Below are 13,523 nucleotides of genomic sequence, written 5' to 3'. Positions count from 1 at the left end.
TGCTCAGGGCGAGAGGGACTCCACATCTCCGCAGGCTCAGCAATCGGCTCCTCATGTCCAGACACCACTTTAGTCTCTCAATTCTTATTTGGCTCGTTGTTTTTCGGGTTTTCTCGTTGCATTTTGGAGTCGAGGTCTCAAAGCCTGCTGGTCTTTGGAGTCACTTTGCATAACCCCCCCCACCCTCTCAGGTGTCTTCCCTATGCTGTAAGAGAGCACAGCCTCGGGGAAGGGCCATCCACCCCACCCAGCCAGGCCTTTTACTAATACAAAAGAGGAGATAAGCCTCAACGACCCGGTATTACAATAACAAAGCACTAAGAACCCTGGCAGAGACACATCTGGCTGCGTCCCTGTAACTCTTTCTCACAAAAAAAATATTAACCGAATTTTTGTTCATAACACAGGAGACCTTCCCGAGCACCCTCTCTGATCTTTCTGCTTTCTCACTTGAGCAAGGCTCTCCTCCAGCCAAAGAGATTATTGCATTTACGGATCCAAGTCCAAGTGGCAGGAGCCCCAATGCTCTCCAGTCAATGCTGAAGGCCTGTATCTGAATAAGATGTTTGGGCTGCCCCATTCTTCCTTTGCTTTTGCCTGCAAATGCCATTGCCCTTTCTGCCTCAAATACAAGTACCAAAGATGGCCAAAAACAGAGCAGTGGGCCATATTCCAAAGGCAGTCCGGTCTGGAGAGGACAAATGAAGAATATCCTTCCCCACCATCACACCATGCCAAAGACACTGTTTCACTTTCCACCTTTAAGAAACAACAGACAATTCAGAAGGAATTCTCGAGTTTATTCGCAGAGTGAGAAGGAAGGGGATCTTCAAGGTGAGTTGTGGTTTCAGGAACTTTATTGATTTTCAATCCTACTCCGCAGTCCTATTAGACAATCCTACTCTAAGCCTAACCCTTACCTTAATCCTTATCCTTATCCTTATCCTTATCCTTATCCTTATCCTTATCCTTATCCTTATTCATATGCTTATCATTATGCTTATCCTTATCCTTATCCTTATCCTTATCCTTATCCTTATCCTTATCTTTATCCTTATCCTTATTCATATGCTTATCATTATGCTTATGCTTATGCTTATGCTTATCCTTATCCTTATCCTTATCCTTATCCTTATCCTTATCCTTATCCTTATCCTTATCCTTATCCTTATCCTTATCCTTATTATTATCCTAATCCTTAATATAATCCTAATCCTAGTCGTAACCTACAATCCTACTCTAAACCTGTTAAGGAATAAATAAATGGTCCTGATGTGATTGTCACATGTTTGTCTCCTTCCTCTTCACTGAAACAATCAGTGGCACCAGGCTGGACGCAGGCTCAGCATATCTTACAAATGGATGCTGCCCAAAGGGAAAAAAGCCAAATCAGCAAAAAACAATGAACCATGACTTTCCAAGCTCAGTGCTTCACAGGATTTCTCCTGGCCCTAGAAGGATGCAGGAAGAGGAACAATGGGACAACTCCATCTTTATGTGCAGGACTTTGCCATCACAGGCAAACCTGGCCTAGAATCCCACTCATCCATTTCTACAGGTGTCTTCATCTTGCTGAGATTTTAGCCCTGCCAGTGCTTTAGAATTGGTGCTTTCTGTCCTTGGAGTTTCTTCTTTTCAGGAAACTCCAAAGCCTCTCATTGGTCCCTCTCTTTGTAAGACAGGCACGGTGCTGATTTCCGCAGGGAGACAGAGCAGTGTCTACCTTTCCATGCCCTGCCCCTCGTGTGCTGGTTGGCACCTTCCTTCCCAGCAGGGCCAGCCCAGGGGCACTGGGCCCTGCAGTTCCCTCTCTGCCACACAACCTGGCAGTAACCCTGGCCCAGTTCCCATCTGCTTGAGGTGCCAGGCAGCAGATGGGGCTGGGACAAGTCCCTCCTGGCTGTCCCTGTTTGTGTGGCAGAAACCTCTGAGGGTGGGCTGGGGGGCACAAACCAGGGCCCCTCAGAGGCTCAGAGTGAACCCCCACAGCCCCTCCTGCCCACAGCCAAATCTCTGACTGCTCAGCTGGGACTGGCTTCCTTGGGCTCCTGCACCTCCATTTCATGTCTCTGTACGCTGCATTGCTCTACTTCAATTCTTTTGCCATTAGGTAAAACTGAAAACAGCACCAAATTAAAAACCGAAGAGGGTGACAGAAACAGAAAACAGAGCACCTCTCCTCTGAGGAAATGTAGAGAGAGGTGGAGTTATTCAGCTTTGTGAAGAACAGGCCCCAGGGAGACTTTATTGCCCCTTTCCAAGACTTCAGCATGGCTTTGAAGAAAGTGGGGGACATCTTTTTTAACAGGGCCAGTTACAATAGGATGTGGGGGAATATTTTTAAACAAAATGGGGATCAAGTCAGAGTAGGTCTAAGGAAGAACTTGTTTACTCGGAGCATGGTGCAAGCCTGGCACAGGTTGCCCCAAGAGCTTGAAGGTGCCCCATCCCTGCAACCATTCCAAGTCAGGTGGCATAGGGCTCTGAGCAACCTGATCTCTTTGCAGATGTCCCTGCTCATTGCAGGACCCTTGGACCAGAGGAGCTTTACAGGGCCCTGCCAGCCTAGCTCGGTCCAAGATTCCTCACCATTTTCATTTGAAGAGCACCAAGAGTGGAAGTGAGGAAGAAGAGGGCTGATCTGATGCCTTGGACTTGAGTGGAGGAGGAGCCCATCCCTCAGCCCCTTTTTCACCTGCAGCCCCTTCCCATTTTACCTGCAGGAGCTCCTTGGCTGACCAGCGCTGCTCCTCGTCTCTCTGCAGGCAGCAGCTCAGGAAGTCACGCAGCAAAGCTGAGAGGAGCTTGGGATGCTGCAGTTTTGGGGTCCCTACTTTGGCTATCAGTCGTCGAGCCTGGAGAAAAACAACCACGAGGCTCCACCTGCTGCTTTCACATCTCTAAGGCTCTCCCAGATCCCTTTGTTTAACCTCTGTTCTTCAGTGGCAGTTACTGCCCTGACAGAGACCCAGAGATGACTTTCCTTTGCCAACCAAAAACCCAAACCCCGATACAACCACAGCTTTTCCAGCATCCCGCAGATCTTGCCTTGGCAGATGATTTCATTGACTGACCTAGTTAGTGGGAACTACATCAGCAAAAGCACATTTGCTTCTCTGAGGATTCATACCAGCTTGAGAGGCTTTTTGGAAGAGGGACTTTGCTGTACTAACTAATTTCAAGGGTTAGTACATGAAAGACATCTCTGCAGTGCCTGTTGGTCCTTTAAGCACATGTGCCTTAGAACAAAACTCATCAAGCTTTTTCTGCTGTTCTTGAAAACAATGGGAATTGGAAGAAAAGAAAGAAAATGCATTAGGTAGTCCCCAGGTAAGGAAATAAAGATTTACAAACTCATCTTCAACACAGCCACATTAAGGTGCCTGCACAAGTGTATTGGGATGAAAATGCCTGCTTGGGCACAAAGGTGCCACCTGCAGCCCTGTCTCTCAGCAGTCTGAAAATTTCAGCTTCCCATTTTGCAGCAAAAGAAAAATTGTCATGGTCAGAAGAAGGAGAGGTGCCATCCATATGGTCACCCTCTGCTCATTTGGCTACTCGAGTCAATGCATTAGTGGTAGGCCCATCCCAGAAAGTTCCAGGAAACAAACAGGAGGTTTTGGCAGGCTCTCCACATCACCAGGCTCTGGCTTGATGACACAGAACATGCCTTGGGCTGTGAAAGAAACACGGTCACTAAATGCAGTGCAGCAGCACTGCACAAGAAGCAGAAGAGATTCAGTGGCCTTTACACCCTCATGCCCAGGTTTCAGGCATGTTTCCCAGTGAGAAGAAACTGCACACTGGATTAGGTTCCTCTCTAAAGACTACAGTTTTAGAAACTTTGTTGGGTTTGGGTTTCCTTCCTTCATTTATGGAAAGATAACAGAAGTTCTAAGATGCTTGTTTCCTTTTTCTGGGGCCATCTCCACAGACAAAAGAACTGGAACCACTTATAACCCAAAGGGAAGTGTTTCCTGAGAATGGAGTTTGTTTGCATGTGGTAAGGCTTGAGTTCCCCCACTGATGTATCCAAATCTACAGCAGATGCTGATGTGTTGCAGGGACATTTTTAGAGGGGACCTTGGTGGAAGTAGTTCCAGCAGATGGCAATGGGATTTTGCCCAATGGCACGCAGGGCATGGGACAGGTGAGAAAGAGAGTGGGATCAGTGAGTATTTGCTGCTTACCGAGGCATGACTTTGGTCCCAGTAAGGAGGTTCTTTTTCTAACATTTCAATGCCCACAATTCCAAAAGACCATATGTCCACTTTGGGGCCATATGGTTGACCTGTCGCCACTTCAGGTGCCATCCACCAAGGAGTTCCGACTACCAAGCATGGTCTGCTCTGCTCAGAGTTGAGCTGAGTAGAGAGGCCAAAATCAGCTGAGGAGAAAGCAAAATCCTGGTTTTATTTGAATTCTGTGCAACTAGGAAAGCAAGCAAAAGAATTCCCCAGTAGAGGTTTGAAAAGTTGCTGTTCAATCTCCTGGCAATGGCAACTTAAAAAATCCCCCTATTTTATACACTGCCTCCAGCAGTGGCTTTTGTTCTTTGGAAACTTTAGACTTGTAGCTCCCTCCCTCTGGAAGGGACACACACAGGACAACAACACTCTTGACTTCTTGTTCCTTGTCCTATCTCTGTGCACATGGCATCTGTGCCCTCAGCTCACAGCGGGTGTTCCTGCGCTGCCACCAGCACCAGTTTTGGGAGCTGGCTGTCACTGCAAGCAGCCCCACACCCACATCCCTGGAACGCTGCACCTGACCAAGAATCTACTGACTCAGCTTGACAGAGCCGTCGGTTCTGAGAAGGATGTTGTCACTCTTCACATCTCGATGGATCACATTGTTTGAATGAAGAAAATCCAGTCCTTGCAGGCACTGAGAGAGGAAACAGAAAGAGGAGTGCAAAAATGAGTGATGTGATTTCATCACATGAGAGATAATCAAAGAATCGAAAAGATTCCCTCTCCAGGGGAATGGGGAGTAATGGTGGATTACAATGCCACTGAGTGGAATAGCTTGCTGCTCCAACACTGGCAGAGCAGGACCTTTCTGAGGAAAGGCATGTCAGCTTTGGAAAGAGCAACAGCACCTGCTCTTTTAGACTGTCCCCTGCAAACCAGCCAGGATGACTCCTGCTGCAGTGCATGTGCTCAGAAGCAAAGAGCATTTTGGCTGCACTCCCATCCTTCTTAGCTGAGGACTGAGAGAATCGAGTCTCTCTTTTTTCTTTGCTCTTTGTTTCAAATCCTGCCACCAGCACCTTTGCTTTTAGAGGCAAGGAATGCAGTGAAGACAGAAAAAAGTTTAGCGAGGCAAGATGGGGAACAGCAAATACAAGAGGCGGAGCGAGAGTACAACAGCAGGAGATAAGAGTACTGGCACTGAGTACAGGGAGTGCAGGGGCACTGGCAGGCCGTTCACTTGAGATGCTTTTACTTGCCCATAGCATTCCAGCCACACAGAAACAAAGCTTGGCACATGAAATCACTCCTGTTCTGAGCCCCTGTTCCCAGACAATCCTGCCCAAGGCCTCAGAAGCACAGATGGGATTGCTGACCTCCCGACTGATGGCTGCAATGTGGTCTTCAGACAGGAAGGTCTTGTGGATGACATCACTCAGGGCGCCTCCATCCATGTACTCCATGACCAGCCAGAGTTCCTCACCCAGAAGGTAGCTGAAAGAAGGAAACAAGGCCGTGGAGATAAACATGCATGGCTACCTTGATGTTTTGCTTCTGGGTTTCTTGTTTCCAGGTGCCTTTGTGACTAGGACAGAATCAAAGGAATAGACAATCTGCAGTCTGTGCAGTCTGGAGGAGAAAGGCACAGCAGTGAATAATAAGATGTCTTAGATGGCCAGCAGGTGAAAAATGCAGTTTAGTAACAGCCCAGGTAAAAAACTGTCAGGCATGGTGTTCCTGGAAATAAGCACCTAGTCTTCCTGGCATGCACAGCAGTGACAAAGAGGGGCAACGATCTAAGAGAAATCCACTTTAGGATAGTTCATCAGCATTTAAGAATCTTTAAAAAATAAATCCCGGAAAAATGTGGAGGCAGTGTACTTTGAGGGTGTTGACTTAGTAAGAAACAGCTGATCCAGGTTTGAATAATTTTGGAATAATTTTCAAACGACAAGTGGCAGGAAAACTCATGCAGACAAGATGCACTCTCCTCACATCCATTGGAGATGAGTAAAGAAATATGAATAAATAAAAAATTAACAGCTCTACTTTCTGCCACTGACCAAAGTGGGTTTTTAACCTCTCATGTTTGCTGTATGTAAATGCCCATTCATGGGATATGACCATGACCTCTCACCTGTCTAAATAATTCACAACACTGGGACTCCTACACTTCTTCATGATCATGATTTCATTAACAGTTAGTTCCTTCGTTCTCAGTCCTTGAAGATGTATTTTCTTTATGGCCACCTTAAATGACATTGAAAATCATTAACTGGAGAAGTTAGTGGCAGGAGACCACAATGCAAATGGAGCAAGTGATTTAAATGACACAGCTGAGCTGTGCCAAACTGCCTTGTGATTAGATGCTGCAGTAATTAGGAACTGACATTCCAACAGCCCATTTCTCTGCTCCTTGGGGACAGTTACAGAGCTCCAGCCGCAGCTCACACCAGAGGGGAAAGCCCTCATGTGCAGCAGAGTCTGTGGGGCTTGTTGACATTTACCTCTCCTCCTGTGGCATTGTTGAGTGCTCTGACCACTTGTCCAAAACCCCTAGAAACAAAACAGAAGCAGAGAAAGAAGAAGCTGTTTAGCTCCTAGAGTGAAAGCCAGCCCACACAGGAGATCTCTGCTGGAAGTGTCAAAAACCTGCAGGAGGCAGGAGGGCTCTGCCAGAAGGCAGATGATGCATTTTCCTCTCAAGTGCATGGGCACTGGACCTGTTCCTGAAGCACTGGGGTTCAACTTCTAAAGGGAGTTTAGTCCTTCCTCTTGGGTTTCACTTTCTAAACTGTGTGGTTCCTATCCTGACCACAGAGTATTTCCTTCTGCAAAGCAGGGGAAAGAAATGTTCTTGGGAACTGTTATCTCACACAGCTTTGATAGAGGGTAGGTTCCTCTTTCAGGCAAGCAAGTTTCTTCTTTTCTCATTAATGGAGCAGTATGATTTTGAGACATACAAAAATGCTAAGGAAATTAACACAGAGCTGTCCCACACTTGAGACACAAGGAGATCTTCCAGGTCCTGTTCCTTGATGCAGGCAAGACCTTGGCAGCATGGAGATGTCACTGACAACACCTTCTGAGCACACTCACAAATTCTGAGCAGCACTGAGAGATGGGGTCATCTATCCCCAGAGTGTGAACATGTTTACAGCTGGCCTGACTTCACACTGGATAGACATTCCACCAGAAAAACACCTGGGCCATGGCTGTGCAGGAGTAACCGCGGTTGGACTCACCCGCTGCCAATGTGTTCCATTTCGGTGTATATCACAATGGGATTTTCCTGGTTCACCATTCTCTCTGAGGGAAACAAAATGCAGGATGCTGACTCTAAAGCAGAGATCCCAGCTTCCAGGACATACAAAAGGCAGCCCCACTGTCTGGGGCTCTGAGCCCTTTGTGGTCAGCTGGGTAGCAACAACCACAACCACAAGAGCAACAGGACAGGCAGCCCTGCAGTGCAGATGGCTGGCACAGAGACTGATTCTGTACAGTCCTTTGAAGAGTTCTCTTGACAGGAAACAAAGCACGGGGAGATGCATTCCCAGGAGAGAAGAACATCTTCCCCACCTTTCAGCAGTTGGCCAAAGGAATTTATTTCCATTTGTAAAGCAGAGCAGCTCATGCTATAACTGATCCCGAAGGGGCTTTCAGCATCAGGAGCCTGACCTGTTTATGAGCAGGCTGAGCTCAAAGATGCCCCTCTCCCAGCTAAGGAAGGCTCCAGCCTCTGCAGTCCCTCCAGCCCTCAGGGGCAGGGCAGCTAGCACAACGAGGCTGGCAAAGCCCAAGCATGAGCACTGGCAAGCAGTGGGAAGAAGCCACAGCCAGCCTGAGCCTCTTACAAGCTGTTGCCCCCATTGAGGACACAACAGGATGGGATTTGAGATCAGCCACACCGAGGGGTGGATCAGTGCCCTTTTTGTCCCAACAGGTGATGGCAGACACAGAATCCACTGGGCTCTGGTCTCAGCCCCACCAGGTCTTATCTGAGAGCACAGCACTGGCAGCTGTTACAGGCAAGAAGCAGATTCATTGGGTTGTGCTGCAGAATCACAAAAGACTTGATGTGTTTTCCTAGAGACTGATCTGAGCAGGGCTTGGGCCAATGGGTAGGATTCTAACAGTCATGGGAAAGAGTGGGATCGGGTGTGGAAAAGCGCCATGGATCTGAGGAATATACCATGGCTGGGCTGGAGGCTCTCTCCTGAGAAATGCCTGCAGTACAGATTTATCTGATGACGCCACTTGGATACATCTCTTGGACTCATCTTGATAAGCATAAAACTAGATGATTAAGTAAAGGTTGCTACAAAAGTATCGCTTTTTTCTTTGGGGGCACATGGAAAACACCACTTGCTCTCTATTTGTCCTGTAACCTGATGTCCTTTCAAAGTAATTCTTATTGACAAAAAGATAGCATTCTTGTGAAAATAAACTGCAAATGTAGTAATGGTAACAGTAGCAGTCATAAAAATGCCATCAGTAAGACATGGGGCAGAAGGGCTATTTCAGAGTGGAGAAAAAACCAACTCCACTAAAAAAGCCCCAAAACCCATAAACCGAAAAAACCCAAAACACAAAAAATCCTGCCACAGAAAAAAAAAAAAAAAGGCCTCCACAAAAAATAAACAACACAAAAACATGGCCCCTCTCCCAAAAAAAAAATAATCCCCAACCAAAAAGACAAAACTCCAAAACCAGTCCATTTCTGTGAAGTTTTTTGCTCGGATTACTGGTTCGAAGTCAGGAGTCTAAGGAGAATTTAGGAAAAAAAAAATTCTGTTCAGTTTGGCCACTAGCACACGAGACTTGTCTAGATCATTTGCAAGGTCACAGCCTTCTGCTGATCCAAGAACAATCCCTGCTTCAGCCTTTAGCAGAGAGGGAAGCTCAGGCAAACCCAAGCCAGTCCCAGGTGCCCTCAGAGGCAGCAGGAACACCCAGAGCTCTCTCGCTGCCTCGGAGCACAGCACTTCCTCTGGGGACTCCTAAATGGCCCTGTGACACCAAACTCAGGAGGAGCATTTGGTACAGCTCTGCTGACACCTGCCCACAACACACTGTCCCTCAGACAAGAAACACCCCAGACGTACCCAGCATCTCCAGGTGCTTCTCCTCAGTCTCCTCTTTCAGGGAGATGAAGTAACTGCCCGAGCTTGAGCTCCCAGGTTCGACAGAAAGGCTTCCTTGGGATGATGCTGCTGCGGCAGCAGGATCAGAGCCCATGATGTGCTGGACCTGGAGCATTTCTGGTGGGCACTGCTCCTGTGCCTCACTCCAAACTTGGGGTCCTTCATTGCCAGACATTGGCTGGAATTCTTCGCAGGCTGCCCGGTGAGATGTCAACACTCGCACCTCAAGTCAAACAGAACAAAGCAGTCACACACTACAGCTTGTCCCTGTCAGCCAGGAGTCATCGACTGTGAGGAAAGGGAAAGAACAGATTGACAAGGGATACAGACAGCTTGTTTCAGTCCTCCATCTGGGTCACCATGTTCCACTGTAAAAACACTTGAAGGAACAAGGAGAGCAGGAATAGGCCAGAAGAACATAGCAGCAGTGGAGATTCAGCACACCAGGAAATGTCCTTCAGAGTGACTGTGATACACACTAGAGCAGGATGGCACTCAGAGGCATGGCCCCACTCCCTGCTGCTCTGAGTGGATAGGCAAGAAGGGCAGAAACCACCAGTTTGGTGCCTGCATCCCACTTTCACTCATTCTAGAGCCTGAGGGAGGCGATTAAGTTTCTCTCTGACAATTTTCATTTCTTCCTCCAGCCTCTTCTCCCTTGCCCTGTTGCTAGCCTCAGAGTCCTGCAGCTCTGCCTGCACGTGTCCCTTGATAGACTGCAAAGGAGAAGGGAGAGGACATTTCATGAGTGGAGTGGCTGCCACTCTTTCACTCACCTGGTTTTGTTGATGGCTCCTGTACTGATGGAGATTCTCCTCTTTAATTCTTCCCATGTCTTCCTTGTTCTTTCTCTTCACGTCCATGATGGCACTCTGAGCTTCGGGCAGCTCTGCTTGTGGCTCTGCCTTGATGTTCTGTACACACAAAAGCAGAGTAAGGGACTGGGAGCTGCCATCAGGCTCAGCTTTTTCCTCTTGCAGCCTCAAAATCACATTTATTCAGCCACTTCTTTCTGCTTCCCTCCCCACATCTGCTTCCATTGCAAACCTCCTGTCCCAGGGCTGATCTCTGCAGAATGCAAGGCTCTGTGCTTCCAGTGCCTGTGGGACTTCCTGGCCTCCTCAGTCCCAAGAGCTCTGGTTTACGCCCCTCTTCCTGCCCTTCCCTCTGTCACCTGGCCAGTCAGGCTCACCTGGCCATTCTCCTGTGGCTCTTCCACCTGCTGCCTCAGCTGCTCTTCCTGCCCTCGGGCAGGGAACAGCTCTCCCTGAGTCTGGCATGGCATCTCTGATGAAGCACTCTGCTCCTGCCCTTTCTCTAGAAGCACCTGCACAGAAAGCAAGAGAAGATGGGTTTCAACTTCCCGTATGACTTTTGTGGGCCAAGACTCAAAGACTGCTGGGCTCACACGTTCCCAGAGCACTGTGCTGCTGCTCTGCTTGGTCATTCTGTGCCCGAGGGGAGGCACAGATTCCAAAGCGACCTTGGCCTTATAATCAGGTACCATCTGGGATTGAAGCTCCAACAGCCTCTCAGGCAGCTGACAGGGAATGTGTGGAATTTCTCAAGGGTCTGGTGAGGGCTTCCCTCTGCTTCTGCCATGTCCTGTTTGTCTTTCAGTAGAGACTGACACCCCAACCTGTCCCACAGCTCCATCCTGGCTCTGCAGGTGTCAACCTGGGTGAGCTCAGCCCTTGTGAGAGACACTCCTGGAGTTCACGTTCTCTTCAGGCCTCCACCAGCATTTCTGCCTTTCTGACATCCACTCTCTTGCTAGAAAACCTGGTCATTCAGGAGATGAGGATGCATGCAAAGATCTCTGATGGAGGTCACAGAGCCTCTATGGCCACCTCAGTACATGGAGGAGGACCAAAGTGTTTCTTCTCCCTCTTTTGTCAGCTGAGAATTCTGACCAGCAGAAACAGACACTCTCCTAAGGCCCCATTAACGAATGCACTTACACAGCCCTGAGGAAGCCGGTGAAGGAAACCATGTGTCATATAATGCATGGCATGTATGACCAGAGTCACCAAACACCACCTGAACATGGAATTGTTGCACTTCTCTAGGACAGGCAGAAATTGAAAGAATTAACTGGAGACATCAGGACACAAGAGGCCAGAGGAGGAAAACAATTCTGAATGGAAAAACCATCATAGCTTGAGGGGGAAACATCTCTGCCTGCTCAGAATTGGTCGAGGGAACATGTCTCTAATCCTCTCCAGAAAGGAATGCTTTTGGTGATCTTTGCACCTCCAACTGCCTTGGACCAGAGCCAGGAAGATTCAGTTATGTAAATGTTACCTAGATAGATAGGTAGGAAGATAGACGGATAGATCTCACTACTATAATCTCCAGTTACTGCCCTCTCTGTTGCTGCACACATTAAAACATGGCAGCCCGTGTGCCGATCAGCAGCAATCCTGAGATTGCTCTCCTGTTGCTCAAAAAAGCACACTCTTGGGGAATGTGGAGATTTTAGGTCCTTATGGAAAGGAATCAGACCCAGAGCACTGCACTGGGAACTGCACTTTTTGTGCATCTGTGCTCGGGTAAGTTCTCTTGGACTCAACCACACTGACAGTGCTAAAGTGGCTGGAATCAGAAATGCAGTCCAGCCCCTTCCAGTTGCTGTGATCTCTGAGGAGCAGCTGGAATGCAAGGGCATTGACCTCCTGCTAAATTTCCAAAGACATCACACAGTGATTCTCTGGGCTGTAGAATGACAGAGACAGTGTTAAACTCAAAGTGATCTTCAAGGCCATGCCTGTAGGCTTGGAAACACAAAAGCTCCATCTGCATCAAGGTACAAAGAGGGCGCGAAATGCCTTCCAGAGCTTGATAAGGGCAGAAAAGATGGTGCAGCAGCATCCTTGCTTGCTGGAAAAAAAGAAAATGAACATGGCTTCTCCTCCTAGGAAACCCACAAACCACAAGATGGAAGTGTCAACCACTCCAGTATCTAAAGACCTTGGATGCAGTGATGGCATGTTTGGAAGAGAAATAGCCCTTGTGCTGAGCACTGTCATGCAGGGATTGATGGAAGTCTGTCTGGAGGTGCTTCCAGAGCCTCCCATTGTCCAGGCTGAAGCTCCCTCAGCACCTCCTCACTGGCCTTGTGCTCCACCCCCTTGCCCAGCTGCCCTGTCCTTCTGTGCACACGCTGCAGCCCCTCAATGACTCTCTGCTTCCCAGGGGCCCACAAGTGCACACAGCACTCCAGCTGTGGCCGCGGCGCTGCCCAGCACAGGGCCACGCTCACTGCCCTGCTCCTGCTGCCCCACTGCTGCTGACACAGGCCACCATGCCCTTGGCCTTCTTGGCCACCTGGCCACACGCTGCCTCATCTGCAGCTGCTCAAGGCCAGCAGCAACCCTGCGTCATTTTGGCCCACGCAACTCCGCAGCCACAAAGGTGCCCATTTCACCTCAGATACAGCAGGCACCACTGCAAGTTGGCCTTCCTGTTCTGAGCAACACAAGACAGCAGTCAAGGACTTGCAGCATCAGCCCCACTCTGGGCTCCAATGCACTTGCCAAAGGTGCAGACTTCACCACTAAACGGATCAGCAGAAAGTTTCCCCATCTGGTGTTTGAACCTTCCACAAGCCAAACACACCTTTCCAAAAAGGGAAAAGAAACAAACAAAGCCTTTTGACCTCCAGCACTACCACGTGTGCCCTTGGCCATGACATCGCAGAAGCCCAGAGATGGAGCTTCCCTAAACCAAGCAGCCAGAAGCTCAGATGAAGCCCCCAGTTCTGCACTGCCCCAACAGGACAGGTCAAAGGCCAATTTCTCGCTGTCACTGCCTGCAGGAAATGCCTACGTCCTGCAGGACTCTGTACTCAGCATTCTCGGCCAGACACAGCAAGCGCTGGCTGCTCAGAAACTTGCACCTCTGCCTTGCACTAAAGACAGCGCCCCCCACAAGGGGCACTTACTCTCTTGAAATGATGAGCAGGCCGTGGTCTGACCATGGCTGGACAAAGGCGGTGGTCGTCTTTCTCATTGTCCTCCTCTCTGGCTTCTTCTTCAATAGCAGAGAGAGCCAGGGGGAAGACGGCTCTTGCTTTTCTCACCTGTGGCAAGAGAGATTCATAAGGACACGACATTACCTGGTGCCTATAACCTTGTTTGTCCTCATACCGACTGCCACCTCTTATAAGGAGAACTCATCAACTTTG

General features: G+C 48.8%; 1 protein-coding gene across 1 annotated transcript; it reads right to left on the bottom strand.

Moving 5' to 3' along the window:
- Positions 1-4,772: 4,772 nt before the first annotated feature.
- On the bottom strand, positions 4,773-10,237 carry LOC135441647 (serine/threonine-protein kinase PAK 3-like). Its single transcript, XM_064701201.1, has 7 exons — positions 10,114-10,237; positions 9,299-9,560; positions 7,439-7,502; positions 6,701-6,749; positions 6,331-6,443; positions 5,570-5,687; positions 4,773-4,887 (listed from the first exon to the last, which is right to left on the bottom strand). The coding sequence occupies exons 1-7, from the start codon at positions 10,198-10,200 to the stop codon at positions 4,780-4,782; spliced, it is 801 nt and encodes a 266-aa protein (XP_064557271.1). The 5' UTR covers positions 10,201-10,237; the 3' UTR covers positions 4,773-4,779.
- Positions 10,238-13,523: the final 3,286 nt, after the last annotated feature.

The sequence above is a fragment of the Zonotrichia leucophrys genome, unplaced genomic scaffold (assembly GCF_028769735.1).
Source record: "Zonotrichia leucophrys gambelii isolate GWCS_2022_RI unplaced genomic scaffold, RI_Zleu_2.0 Scaffold_398_46478, whole genome shotgun sequence".
NCBI lineage: Eukaryota > Metazoa > Chordata > Aves > Passeriformes > Passerellidae > Zonotrichia > Zonotrichia leucophrys.
The sequence above is the reverse complement of the archived record's forward strand: the minus strand, read 5'-3'. Positions and strand labels throughout refer to the sequence as shown.

Excerpts from the sequence above, each read along its gene's own strand:
- LOC135441647 (XM_064701201.1), bottom strand. The coding sequence starts at position 10,200 with ATGGACGTGAAGAGAAAGAACAAGGAAGACATGGGAAGAATTAAAGAG. Across the intron at positions 6,750-7,438 it reads ATGGAACACATTGGCAGCGG|GGGTTTTGGACAAGTGGTCA; the intron begins GTGAGTCCAACC and ends TTTTGTTTCTAG. Across the intron at positions 4,888-5,569 it reads TTGCAGCCATCAGTCGGGAG|TGCCTGCAAGGACTGGATTT; the intron begins GTCAGCAATCCC and ends TTCCTCTCTCAG.